At 33.0% G+C, this 14,996-nt stretch overlaps 1 protein-coding gene across 24 annotated transcripts in view; it reads left to right on the top strand.

Annotated features, from left to right (window-relative positions):
• PUM2 (pumilio RNA binding family member 2) overlaps positions 1 to 14,996 on the top strand; it is a 67,866-nt gene that overhangs the window by 10,794 nt on the left and 42,076 nt on the right. For 8 of the 24 annotated variants that reach the window (XM_036434680.2, XM_036434677.2, XM_036434671.2 and 5 more), the window contains 3 exons: positions 4,483 to 4,551; positions 10,905 to 11,013; positions 14,402 to 14,589. In XM_036434680.2, the coding sequence (XP_036290573.1) occupies positions 4,501 to 4,551; positions 10,905 to 11,013; positions 14,402 to 14,589 (348 nt within the window). In that variant the 5' untranslated portion in view covers positions 4,483 to 4,500. Of the gene's footprint in view, positions 1 to 1,543; positions 1,572 to 4,481; positions 4,552 to 4,919; positions 5,031 to 5,406; positions 5,563 to 6,428; positions 6,503 to 10,904; positions 11,014 to 14,401; positions 14,590 to 14,996 lie in introns of those variants that run through there. The other 16 variants (XM_036434673.2, XM_036434663.2, XM_036434660.2 and 13 more) reach the window with 10 other exon arrangements.

The raw sequence follows: 14,996 nt of genomic DNA, 5'->3' as shown, positions 1-14,996 counted from the left end.
GAGCCACACTGGTTTGGCTAGGACTATATTTGTAGCATTCTTAAGAAATTAGAAAGTTGCCCTAACCAGTTTGGCTCAGTGGATAGAGTGTTGACCTATGGACTCAAGGGTCCCAGGTTCGATTTCGGTCAAGGGCATGTATCTTGGTTGTGGGCACATCCCCAGTAGGGGGTGTACTGGAAGCAGCTGATTGATGTTTCTCTCTTGTTGATGTTTCTAACTCACTCTCCCTCTCCCTTCCTCTCTGTAAAAAATCAATAAAATATATTTTAAAAAAGGAAATTAGAAAGTTGTGTAAATATTAGGTGATTCCTGATAACGTTAATATTATCATAAGGCTTTCATATGATTCGCCATTAGGTGATCTAGAAAATATAAGGACTATAGATAGAAGAGAAATTGAGATCATAATAGTAAATCTTAGGAAAAAAATATAAAGGGCATAGAATCAAGAGCAATATGAAGTCCTATGAAGAACTTACAGAATGAGTGTACTTTGTCCAAATTTAGGGAAATTTAAAGAAACTTAGAAATCAGAGATGTTTAAAGTAGACTATACTAAGTCGTTAGTGTCTCATTAAGATAAAGAATTTGGATTGTATGTTATAAAATGATAGGACACATTCAGACTAAGATTTCTTTCTTGATAATTGAGGGTATATATAAATATCCAAAGTATATATGTGTATAAAATTTCTTTGTGATAAAAAAAATATTTTGATCTCAAACTGGATTTTGCTTTAAAACTCAGTGTCATGATGGTATGGCTAGAAATATTTATTACAATGGATATTGATTATACAATACATGTAAAGTAGTACTACAAGTGTTATAAAACTCATAATGCAGTATTGAAATTTTTGCTTTAAGCGGGCTTATGTATTTTAAAGAAACTAAGAGGGGGGGGAAATAGTCTTCTGTATTTAGGCATGTTCTTCCATTTTTGGTGCTCTTTATTCATTCCTGATCATCTGAATTCCCATCTGGTATGTTTCCCTTTAGCCTGAAGAATTTCTTTTAAAGCATTTCTTGAGGAAGAAGTCTGTTGTAATGAATTTTCTTTTTATTTAAAAATGTCTTTGTTTTGGCCTTTATTCTTGGAAGTTATTTTCATCAGATAAAATTGTAGTTTGGCTTTTTTTTTTTCTTTTTCTTTTTCTTTTTCTTTTTTTTCTTTCTTTCTTTCAGTACTTTAAAGTCTGGTCCTTTATATTCTGATCCCGATTGTTTCTAGTGCATAGTCAGTGGTCATTTATATCATTTCCCCCTTACTGTAATGTTGTTTTTTCCTCTTGCTGTTTTCAGGATTTTATTTTTATCTTTGGTTTTCAGCATTTTTATTAGTATGTACATGGGTCTTTTCTATTTCTTGCCTAGGGTTCACCGTTGTCTTGAATCTGTAAATTTTGCTTTCATGAAATTAGGGGGAATTTGTGGCTATTCAAATAATTTTTCCACCTCATTCTCTCATCTTTTTCTCTTCAGATTGGACATCTCTATTGATCTGACTTCAAATTCATCAGCCCTTTATTTCCAATCTGCTGTTATGTGCATCCAGTGACATTTAAAATTAATTAATTTTCAGATTTAGGGTTTCTTTCTATAGTTTTGCTTTGCTAAAATTTTGTATTTTTTTCTTTTGTTAGTAGCATGTGTTTTTCTTTTATCTCTGAACAAAATTATAGTGGCTACTTTAAGATCTCTGCTAATTCTAACCCCTGGGTCATCTTGGAGTTGGTATCTATTAATGGAATTTTTTCAGTATCTACGTATATCTGATAATTGGGGGGAGGGGTGTTCTTTTTTTTCATGTCTAATAATTTTGGTTTGTGTTCTAGACATATGTTTACATTGAAAATGCTCTAAATTCTATGGAGAATATTGGTTTCTACAATAATTGTTTTTTGTTTTCATGGGATTGAAACTCTGTGACTTCTGTGGTGGTCAGCAGCAGATATTTTGTTTAGTTTTTTCACCTTAATTGGGCTGCTTGGAATCTATTCCACACATAGAGTATAGAGATGGTCTAAAAATCTGAGCAGAATTTGGTTGCCTCCTTTTTAAGACTTCCCTTCTTAGTTGCCAGCTGTTCTCTTTGTTCCAAACTCTGTTCCTTGGATCTTCAAGCCTTTTAATTGGGTTGTTTATAGAAGTTTTACTAATTTATTTTAAATTATAGCTTAATTTTTGTTTATTTTATCCAGAGTTTGTTATCTCTAGGAGGGTTTGGTTTGATAGGAGCTACTCCTCCAATTACCAGAAAACATATCAGGCTAATTCAAACTCTTTGAGAACAGTAGTCATATTTTAACTCAGTGTTTTCTTTACAAAATCCTGTGCACTGAAGGATTGCTGGTTCAGTTTTCCCAATAGGGGGCATACAGGAGGCAGCCAGTGATGTTTCCCTCTCACATCTGTTTTTCCCTTCTCTCTTTCTAAAAAAGAAAAGTCTTACACATTGAAAATGCCCAGTAAAAGCTTACTGAACTAACGGATGAATGAAATGTTGGTTGTGTGAGAACTGTTAGTGAACCAGCTTTCCTAACAAGTTAAGAGAAAAGAATAGTTACGGTATTTGCTGCCACATAACTTTTTCTTTTTTTCCACAAGACACCAAAAACATTTTTAATGCCCTCTGGTACCACAAAGATCCTGAGGATCTTTATTTCAGTGATATCAAGTAGTACAGTATAGAGTTCAACAAACAGTACAATCAGTGCATTTTTTTGTGTTATCATTTTAACCCTGAACCTTTTTTTAATCTTTATTTTATTTTTCATTTAATAATTCTTTATTGTTGAAAGTATTACATATGTCCCCTTTTCCCCCCATTGACCTCTTCTAGGCCTCCCTTTCCCCCCCCCTCCAAAAAAAAAAAAGACCTTCACTGCCCTATTGTCTGTGTCCATGGGTTATGCATACAAGTTCTTTGGTTGATCTCTTGCTGCCCACCCACCCTCCCCCACCTTCTCTTTGAGGTTGGACAGTCTTTTCCATGCTTCTGTCTCTGGGTCTATTTTGTTCATTAGATTCCACATGTGAGTGAGATCATGCAGAACCACATATTTTCTATATAGTATCTGTTCAGATTTTTTGCCCATTTTTATTTTGGGTTATTCTTATTTTTTAAAAAGTTTTTCATATATTCTGGATACAGATCCTGTATTGGATATGTGATTTTGTATATCTTTCTTCTAGTCTATGATTTTTTTTTTTCTCTTGTGTAGAGTGTGTTTTATTGAAGTCAAAGATAGTTGGAAATTTTGAAGAGGGGAGAGATTTGGTTTAGGAATATGAATATGGAGGTGAGGGTCCTAAGAATATACGTATATTTCTCAAAGCAATTAGAGTGGAAGAGATTGCTCAGAACAAAGGATAGAAAAGAGTATTTTAGATAGACTACTAAGGGAACACTAGCATTTATGGTAACAGTCTGTGAAGAAGCAACTAGATTACTTGTAAGAAAGTAAAAAAGAAGAATTATAAGGGACAAAGTAGCAACAGAGAGCAGGATTACAGGAAGGAAGGAGTGCTTTGTAATGTAAAAATGCTATGGAATTTTAGAGAGAGATAACTGTGGGGGGGGGGGAAACAAAACAGGATTATATTGTAAGGCCCAAAACTTTGAGGGCTGTGAATTTGTTTTAGGCTTAAGTGCTTTTCTCCAGCAATATTTAACACTGTGAGGCAAGGGCCTTTTACTCAAGAACATATTCACTGTCATAGGAAAGATAAAAAACAATTTCAACTATTTGTTTGAAGTGAAAAAGATAGAAATACATATTTTAGTTTGCATTTGAGGGGAATGGAAAGAAATTATTCTTAGGGAAACATGAGCATTATAGTTACAGCTGATTAATTTACGTGTTGTTTTGAATTATATCATCACTAAAGTAATTTTAGTGAAATTTTTTTATTGCAATGAGATCTACAAATAATGAAATGCTGAGGAATTTTGAAAAACCTTAACTGAAATATGTAATGCAAAATAATTTTATAATAGGAACTGCAATGTTAAAGAAAAAGATAACTACACTTTAGTACTTGAGCTTTCCTTCTATTCTTTTGCTCAAGAAACTAGTAGATTTTCTTTTTCCACACAATTTTTAAAAATATGTTTTTATTGATTTTAGAGAGAAACATTGATGAAAGAGAAACATCAACATTGACCGGCTGCCTTCTGCATCCCCCACACTGGGGATCAAGCCTACAACCCAGGCATGTACCCTGACCAAGAATTGAAACAGCCACCTCTTGGTGCATGGGTTGACACTCAACCATTGAACCACACTGGCCTGGCTGTCTCACAGTTTTTAATATAGATTGCTGTTATGTGCTCTGTTTAGGAAAACCTGTCTCCATAGAGAAATTTGTTCTTGCCCATCTAACATCAGTAGTAACTTTAATATAATATAAAAATAGTTAATGTAGTCCATTATTTAAATTTTTCTTTCTAATAATTCTGTTTTTGTTATTCAACAGGTTTGATTTGTGGATGAAATGAATCATGATTTTCAAGCTCTTGCGTTAGAATCTCGGGGAATGGGAGAGGTAAATATTTATGGATGCTAAGAATGTATATTTCATTTTGATTATTTGAGCCACTGATCCTATTTTAACTATAAATCTTGAAATTAGTGGTTAATGGTACAGGTTTTTAAAATATATAGTTACTATGTAGTTGTGATTTTTCAGCTTTTTTTTTTTACTGAGATTTTTGTCCAGTTGATTGGTTAAATAATGTATTATATTTGTAATGATTCATAAATACTTTGCTCAGAAAAGAGCCTTCTTGATTCTTGTCCTTCTGTTTTATATATGTATGTTGTTTGCTTTAGCCATACTAAATTGTTCACTATTCTCTCTTCCAAAAATCTCTCCTTGTTCACTGTTTAAAAAAACTTCTAATCCTCTACAAGACTCTGTTGGAAAAGGTGCTTATCTATATTGTCCTATTGCTGTCTGCAGTGGAATTATACTTCCTCATCTGACTTCTTATAGATCTTTAATTATACTTTATTATATTACTGGTTAGTTTATTGTTTTATATTAGTGTCCTTAGTAGATTGATAGCTTCGAATGATTAGCACACAGTGGGTATTCTAAAATTTTTAATGCTCTTTATCAGTCCTGTTAATATACGACTTTGGAGATCCCATTTAATCTCATCATTATATTTTTTAAGGCATCAAAAATAATTAGTTTTTCATATACCTAATGAGTGTTTAGAAAAATCTTAATTGTTGGTGAAAACCCTGTGGTCACATCTTTATTTTGTCATGTTCTATAGTACTAACATAGCGTGAACTTTGATAAGACAAAATAATCGTGAACAGACCTAAGATGTGTAATTAATTGCTTGCTCCTGGAGATTATTTTACTTTGGTAGATTAGAGACCTTCCTGAGACTCACTCCATCCAATGCTGTGCTCTTCAGATGCAGAAAGAGTGTCCAGTCACTCCTCTGGACCACAAGAGGGCACTCTGCAGCTAGCTAACCCTCCCCTTCTCCAGAACAGCGTTTTCCAAAGAGTTTGTCATTTTCAGAGGACAAATTTAAGGGTGAGTTAAGGTGCTTAAGCATGAGTATTGCCAAAGTAAACTTGTTAGTTCAGTGCATAATGTAAAATTCTGGGCCCTAAAAAATTTTTGAAAAAGGGAATAATTTTTAGTTAGAATTACAGTTTCACTACAGTGCAGTGGAGTCTGCTTAGGCATTATTTACCCTGTGGGTGAATAAAAAGCAGTTGAAAGGGGCTTTTGTTTTTTCCCCTGCTGCTTTAGAAAGAAACATATCTTAAAAGCAGGATTGAATAATATTTCAGTCTAGTCTGTGACAAACTTGAACTTAAATGGTTTTTAAGAGCAAGTAAAGTCACACGTTACCTTAATTCTATTTAGACATACCCTCCTCCCAGCACTTTACTTCCCAAGTCTACATTGTGTATATATTTTCAGATTGGCTCTTTTTTTCCTCTTCATTTCTAAATAATATTTGTAAATCCAAAGGTATTGCAGTTTGTTTAAAAAAAATCATAATCAGAACCAGTAGTTGAAAGTGTTTAGTTATTTGGGGATGGGGGAGGGATATTTGAGGTTTCTGGAAAGAGAGAAGCTGGGATGAATAGTATGTTAAATGATCTAAGCTTAAATCTAGGTTTTCTTAATGGAAATGTCAGAAATGCAGAGTAAAAGTGGTTAGGTTTAGACTTCTTGCTTTTTTGGTGGATAGCAGCAGATCAGTGCTTCTATGACCTTCATCTAGTAAAAATGTATTTTTAAATAAGCTGTTACTCACTAATTAAGTGTTTTCCTTAACAGTTTACCAACTAATTCTGTTACCTCCAAGAGATAGCTAAGAAACCTACCAGGTTTCTGTCTCTGGGTTCTCTCTCCCACAAGTCTTTCTATCTTTCCTCATCTCACAGGCAGCAGGGAACCTTCTGGGATTTCCTTCTTTGCCTGTCTCTCTCTCACCAGTCTTCTCCTCCTTTCCTGACAGGTGAGGTTTTTTGTTTTTGTTTTATCCCAGAATACATTCATTTTAATAAATAAAAGCAGCCTTAAATTTCTGGTTCTTGAGTTTTCTAAAATTGCTTGTTATTTTTTTTTTTAAGTGACATCCTTTTTTAATGGATTGGCCTATTCTTGATTTTTTCTTAAAAATTAAAGTTGTCCTTATTATGTCTTAAATTGTAAACCTCTTATGTACAAAGCACTGTTTACATATAGATCTATTTGCATATGTATTGGTTTTTGTAGATCATGCCCATCATTAGAAGGGCAGTCTCTTCTAGTTGTTTATTCACAAATAGAAACAGGTTTGTATTCATTCATTCATAAACTCATTCCATTTTTTTTCATAGCACATTTTCATCAAAAGACCTATCTATTTGTGTCATGTCATATACTTAAAAAGAGCAAAGCTAATCCATGTACTAGTGTTTTCAAACTATACTGCAGAGACATATACCTATTTTATATATGTATATATAATGGAAACCAGCTATTTCAAATAGTTTTTAAATACCTGAGCATATTTTTGTCTGCATAAATTCCTATCTTAATTCTATCTTAAACTTTATCCACTATAATAAATAACTACATATGGCCAAATATGATAATATCTTAAACTGTTTTATTCATTATTTCTAGTGGTGGCCTATTATTGGAAATTTTCAGGAACATTGATGGATTATACTATGCTTAAAAAAAACCATCTTCTGTGGTAGTTCAATGTAAAAACAGTACCTTAGAATTAAACAGATGGGTTTAAATTTTGATGATGCTATCTACTATGTATATACAGGGTGGGGCAAAAGTAGGTTTACAGTTACTCATATGGAAAATAATATAATAATACATGAATAAACTATTTCTCTTAAAAGATACATATTTTCAGTAATGTGTCTACTATGTGCTAAATGCTGTTCTAAACGGCTATGATATTTCATTCTAGCCTCATAAAAACTTTTTTGACAGTAGCTTTATTATTATTCTTACTTTGTCAATGAGGAAATTGAAGCTCAAAATGGTTAATTCTATGGCCCAAGACTATTAATAGTGCTATGGCAATTTTAACTTAGGAGTGCCTTGACTATGTACAATACTGCTTCATATTGAAAGTAAAAACATATAATAATGTTTACTGATGACATTAAGGGATATTAGAAATGGAGAAAATTTGGGGAAATAGTATGATTTGAAAAAATTAAGCATTGATATCTTTTATTAACAGAAAAGTCCTAGAAGGGAATTACTTTGTGTCTTTCGTGTTCTCTGCACACTTAGTTATTAATATCTTAGTTCAACCTTGTATGAACTTCTGTTATAATCACCTTACATTCTAATTTGCCAAGACAGTCCAGGTACATATCTGTTTTCATGGCATAATTATTAAAAACACAATCACCTCATTTCTCAAAACTGTCCCAAATTGGATGTTGTGTGAACACCTTAATTTAAAACATCATAATGTAGACACATGACCTTTAAATCCTTAGGATTATGTTAATTTTGTTAGTTTGGTGACCTTTAAGTGCCCCTCATAGTATAGACTAGCAAGAGTGTATTTATTTTGAGACAGTACGCTAGGGTGTTAACTGATTTCTTTGGGGATGGAGAGGGCAAGCTACAAATGCTACTTTATGGAGGACTATGGAAGGATGAATTTGTATCTCCATTCAATCATTTCTGAGTTGAAAGGACAGATGAGCAGATTGACAAGATATACTGAGTTGTCTGACCTTGGTTTAGACTTTTGTGAATTATGGGATAATGTATCTTACAGATCTTCAAGATCTCTTAGCCCTTGTTTTCTGTAATGTATTACTACAGTAAAAGAGTCTCCAGGGGCAAATCTCTATTTTTATTGCAGTTTCAAACAACGTACCAATGTAATCTTTTCTTTTTTAACTGTTCTGTCCTGAATGGTTGCCTTTCTGTATATTTAGTCCTTTTAACTTAACCTTTGGTCACAAAGGTAATAGTTTCTCTAAACTAGTAGTTTCTCTAAAAGTATGACAATGTCTACACTGTCACAGAAAGCTGTTTCTGGAATGTTGGTAACAGCCTTTGCTAGAAATATTAATATTATTAACTACTACTAAGTTCTTTTCTTGTGCATGATAACTTAGAAATGTTTGCAAAGTGAAAAGATAGGTAGCACAGTGCTTGGCAGAAAGTAGGCACACTAGATTAGTGCTTGATATAGGACCCCCCCCCCCCCATTTGTGCAGTTTGCATTTTAAAGCATTGGTCTATGACTAAAGCACTATACTGAACCTTACCCAGAAATAGTCTTCTAAAGAGATTCTGTTATTTTTAATATCTCAGAAGATTAGTTTGTTTTAACCACTTCTGTGTCTGGGATAAATGTTTCTATAAAGGTGTTATAACTTTGATTTCAATTTTTCATTTGGTTTCTTCTTTTGATATTGAAACATTTTTCTTCATAAAGTATGGGATAAGAGCATTTCTTTATTCTCTGACCATTTGTCATTTTTCTTTGTCAAGTGGCATATTTATACGATATTTTTAAGGGATTAACTTGGGTTTTTACTATGATTAAGTGTTCAATTTAAATATATTAAGTACACCATTTTGGTATTATATTAGTAGCTTTGTTTTTTGTTTCCATATTTACATGAAACTTATTTAATAAGTTTTTTAAAATTGAAGGAACAAAAAAGTATTTTATTGGGATCCTTTTTAGAGCAGATTATTGTCTAAATTTTAAATACATATTATTTGCAATCCAGGAAAATGCAAACATGCAAAAACTTAATTTTTTAATAGCAGAAGTTAGTTTCCTTTAAAATTAAAAATTAAAGTATATATATCTGTAGATTAAGAACATGCCCAAGTTGAATTTTTCCCATTCTCTTCAAAGCAGTTACTGTGGTTGTTTTTGTTGTTGTTGTTCTGTTTTGGTCAATAGAACAACATTTACCTTGTTAACCAAATTTTAAAGTTCTATCTTTTTTATCAACCCATCCTCATTTGCATTTATATTTTATTGATTCTCCTAAATGCTTCTCACATCCATTCTATTTTCTCACTTTCTGACATACTATTTCAGTTCTTGTCATCTTCACCCTATTGTAATTCTCCTAAACTGATTTCCTTGCCTATAATCTAGAATATCCCTATTCTTACAATGTGCAACTTGAATTGTTTTCTAAACAGTGTCACTCTTGTCAACCTCTCTTGATTCTCTTTGGCTTTAATGTAATACTATGCAGTTTCCTTGGTATGTCTTTAAGGTTTCTCATAATCTGACCTAGATATCTTTATCAGCATCAACTTTGACCTTCCTGTATCTATTCCTCTACCTCACACCCTATTCCACACACTATGCATCTTCTCTAGTTGTCCTTTGTTTATGATTTACTTTGTCTTCCTCACCTTTCACGTACACTTTGAACCCCCAACGCACATAATTTTATCTCTCACATCCAAGTTTTACTATTTATTTTATTATAGTTAATTTTATGTTTCTGATAAAGATAAGGTCTCCATGCCTATAAAGGAGGCAAACACAAATAAGTATATACATGTTAATTCTGAGCGTTGAAAGATAGGCCTGAGACAGATGATAGTCTTTCAAATGCTTTAAAATGCTAAATGCATGTCTCAGAAAACCAATCTGTTCTTTTCAAATAAACATATAGACTGTCAGGGAAGGTGAAGAGGAAAGACCTGAGATGAATATTGGAGTATGGTTAGGAATTGGCCAAATGTACATTTTGAGTAATCAGTGAATGATTCTATCAATATAACTTTTATGTGGTGTGTATGTTGCAATATAAGATAGATAAGAGTACAGGACTTTGAAATTGTTATCTCTGAAGTATTTGATTATCTTTTTTTGTATATCTCTTCCATTATCTATAGCTTCCTCATTTGGAATTGATAGATTATTGGTATTCAGGACCTAGGTAGAGTAGTGAAGGTCACTTCCATTGATTAAGTGAAGTAGGAATGAAAATAATATTTTCTATCAAGGAAGCTGTAGGATAAGAGGTGAACCAAGGGCAGTATTTGGAAGTAAAGGCAAATATTTTATCACTGTGTAGATATTTTTATTATGTATATCTTAGAAATTTAATAAGTTTTTTTTTGATAAATTTATAAAGAAAACATGACTTTCAACCAATATGTGTTTTGAAAAATCAGGAGAAATCAGATGTTGACTTTAATGTTTAGGTCTAGAATTATTAGAGCCAGTACTCAAATATAAGTAGGAAGTTATTTTTTTATTGAGACAAATTAGGTAATAGGTCACTCTGAATTTTCATTGAAACTAACTTGTACATATTAGTGGTAAGTTTGCTTTCCTCTACATATTAGTTATTTGTAATTAGAATAAAATTTAAATGTAATATTTTTCTCCCCCCAAATAGCTTTTGCCTACCAAAAAGTTTTGGGAACCTGATGATTCAACAAAAGATGGACAAAAAGGCATTTTTCTTGGGGATGATGAATGGAGAGAGACTGCATGGGGAACTTCTCGTAAGTTTTTGATATTTGTGTGAGAATTATTAATTTATTTGATTTTTTTTAAAACCCTGCTTACTCCCATGCAATAGTTGAAAAAAATTTGTGATGTCTTGGTTGAAGATTTCATTAATCATTGTAATGCACATTATCAGGTTTAAATTGACCCTTATCTAATGATCCATTTAATTGACTAGAAGTGCTTGTCACAATAAGAATTTATTAAGTTTTTCTTTGAAATGAAAACTGATTATTAAAATTCTGAATTTTTATTAAAATAGAGGCTGCATTAACCATAGAAATTTTAAATTGTATTAGAGGACAGTGACAGATTTATCTAATTGCAGCTTAATCTAGCTTTATAAGACAGTAGCCACACCCAAAAAGAAAGTAAACTTCTTACTAAGATAGAATTACCAGAAGAAAGGGAGCAGAATGAATTTTTTTTAAATATATTTTTATTGATTTTAGAGAGGAAGGGAGAGGAAAGAGCGATAGAAACATCAATGATGGGAGAGAATCATTGATCGACTGCCTCCTGCATGCCTCCTATTCAGAACTGAGCCCGAAACCTTGGCATGTGCCCTGATCAGAAATTAGACTGTGACCTCCTGGTTCATAGGTTGACGCTCAACCTCAGCCACACTGGCTGTGTCTCTCTTCTTCCCCCCCCCCCCCTTTTTCTTTTTTAAGATTTATGTGTATACCATAGTGGCTAGACAATCATATACTTTATCAGTATATGATATTTCAGGTACCCAACTGACACCGTACATAATTATTACATTGATGACTATATTCTCTCTGCTGTTCTATACATTCTCAGGACCATATTGTGACTACAATTCCTTTTGTGGTTTGTGGTTCCCCATTCCTTATCCATTTTCACCCAGCTCCCCAATTTCTCACTCTATTCTCTGGCAGTTAATACTCTGCATTAAAAATGAAAAGAGAAATGAAAGCCCTGGCCAGTTTGGCTCAATTGGTTGAGCATCTTTCCATTCACTAAAAGATTGCCAGTTCTATTTCTGATCACACCCATGCCCTGGTTCAGCAGGCTTGATCCCCAGTAGGGGATGTGCAGGAGGCAGCCAATGAATATTTCTCTCCTTTCATCTCTCTGAAATCAATTAAAAAACACATTTAAGAAAAAGATTGAAAGCTTTGGTAACTACTAATTTAAACTAAATTTTTCTTAAAATAATGAGAATTTTCTTTGAGTTTAACCAGTAAGCATTACCAGTTTATGGTAGTGCTTGATCTGTACCTTTTCCACCCATTTCCCCAGCCAGTAGTAATGTATTCTCAATACATTATGATGTATGATCTTTTGCCTCAAGGAATCCCCCCGTGAATTTTAACTTATATTAGATTGGACTCTTAATTTAAATTATTCATTTAGATACATTTTCCTCCCAAAAGGTACTTACTTTGCTAGAAATCACGTGTGCTTGAGAACTTGGTAGATATACATGCTTTGATTTTTGTTTTGGGAGTTGAGTGATTAATAACTGGATTTACCAGAACCAGATATTTTTTAAAGCATTCCGAAGCAAAGCATCTTGAGCACAACATTTGTTCCTGATATTTCTAATTTATAATTTTAGGTAATTCCTTATACCACTCTCCTGATTATTTTAGTTGTATGGATAAAATTTTGAAAAGGAATATTTTTAGTAGGAGACATGAGAAATGGAGTTATTATATTTACTGAACAAACTTTATTGAATTCCAAGCATGTACAAATATAAATAACACATTCCTGTTCTAAAGGAATTGTTGTTCTAAGAAAGATTATTTCCGTGACTGCAGGAGATTGTCATATTTCCTTCTCAGCTGAACTGAACTACTTGTGATTGTTAATTTCATTTTGTTCTGGCACTTCCAGATCTTTGAACATGCTGGTTTCTCCTAACTGAAAAGCTCTTTCCACACCTAACTCCCCCCCCCCCCCCCCCTTTTTTTTTTTGGCCACTTTATTCATGTCCTTCCTATTGGGAATTACTCTTAAGACTAGAAAAGATTGATACCCTTTTGTTCCCTTCTAATAATATTCTGGATTTTTTTTATTGAAGCACTTTTACTCTGTTATGGTTGCCTTCTGTTAAGCCTATAATATCTTTGAGAGTAGGGACTATCTTCTTTGTTCTTTCATACAATAGACAGTAAGTCAGTATTCAAATTGGGTAAATGAATTGTGAATGATCAAATAAAAAAAATGGCTAAATCTCTCATGGATAAAGGCATTAAAATAGAAATGTTCTCATATGGTTTAATATGGTAGCAATCATTTAAACATCATTACAGCTACAATGAAATAAAGACTGAGTACCTCTCTGATAATTCAGCCCTTTAAGGACTAGACCTCATGTTGAATATTGAATATGTTCACAAATAAGCCAGAGGTAGCTGACAGCCTATTGGTTCCTTTCAAAAAAAAATTTTTTTTAATGTATTTTATTGATTTTTTACAGAGAGGAAGAGAGAGGGATAGAGAGTTAGAAACTTCAATGAGAGAGAACCATCGATCAGCTTCCTCTTGCACACACCCCACTGGGGATGTGCCCACAACCGCTCCCGACCCGAATCGAACCCAGGACCCTCCATTCCGCAGGCTGACGCTCCATCCACTGAGCCAAACCAGTTTCGGCGTGTTTTTTCAATTTTTTATACATCTTCCATACATAGTTTTTGCACCAAGAATAGAAAATTCTGTGTTACTACTAGTTTGTAACTAAGTTTGTGTTTATAGCAGTGTTGCCGTGTGTTCTGCATCTGTCCGGTACATAACAGTGAGCTTGAGAAGTGCCTCTGCCAAATTAGGATTTATCCCTAAAGGTTTTTGTTTTTGAGTTGTTATGAATCACCAAAATAACTAATTTTTCAATTACATTTAGCATACAGTATTAGTTTTAAGGGTATATACCATATGTACTTATTATATTATTCATTATATTCCCTAGGCTGTACTTTATATTCTGTATGACTTTTTATAACTGGTAATTTGTACATTTTAATCTCTGTACCTTTTCCACCCATTTCCCCAGCCCTCCTCCCATCTGGCAACCATCAATTTGAAGAAGCTTCATTTTTTAAGTTTATAGGCAACTGAGCTTATAGATTGTTTCTCCATTGACCTTTTTGGTTGACATATTTAAAACAAAACGAAACATATAAAACTTCACATAGGCTTTTACCTGTTTTTTAACAAATGGCTCTTTTTATCTGGATTAAGACATGTGCCCAGTATGACAGCAGAATGAAGAGCTTTTCATAAAGACTGTAATAACATTAAAAATAAAATAGTATTCTGGTTTTTCTTATTTTAATATATTAATTTGTATAAGTTTATTCAGTTAATTTAAAAGTACAAATATGAAATTGTGTTCTTTCTTCCAAACAGACCATTCACTGTCCCAGCCTATTATGGTACAGAGAAGATCTGGACAGGGTTTTCATGGAAACAGTGAAGTAAATGCAATACTGTCTCCGCGATCAGAAAGTGGAGGCCTTGGTGTGAGCATGGTAGAATATGTGCTAAGTTCTTCTCCTGCTGATAAATTGGATTCTCGATTTAGGAAGGGAACTTTTGTAAGTATTTTGAATAAAGAAATACAATATTTAATAATTGCTCAGTGGTTATTTGGTTATCTTTAAATCAGTTTATTTTTCTGGCCCTTCCCAGAGCTAAAGGAAATTGTGTGTCTTCCTATTAGTGTTCAAATTCTTCTCTTGGCCACTTCTTAAAATACATGAAACAGTAGAACCTCAGGGAAGGGAATATTTATATTCTTAACCATGTAATTTGCAAGATTAAAATTGCTTATTTGTGGTAGTACTTGATCTGAAAGTAAGTAAACAAAATCATCTCTGCATTAAGTAGAATTTTAATCTCGTTCGTGGTGTTACCGCTTATCCAGCACCGCTATAGTTAAGGTTGCCTTAGCCCTTCTGTTATAAATCACTGATGTGTACTCAGTTTTCTGGCCTTTGATAAA

The sequence above is a fragment of the Pipistrellus kuhlii genome, unplaced genomic scaffold (genome assembly GCF_014108245.1).
Source record: "Pipistrellus kuhlii isolate mPipKuh1 unplaced genomic scaffold, mPipKuh1.p scaffold_m20_p_13, whole genome shotgun sequence".
Taxonomy (NCBI): Eukaryota; Metazoa; Chordata; class Mammalia; order Chiroptera; family Vespertilionidae; genus Pipistrellus; species Pipistrellus kuhlii.
The sequence above is the reverse complement of the archived record's forward strand: the minus strand, read 5'-3'. Positions and strand labels throughout refer to the sequence as shown.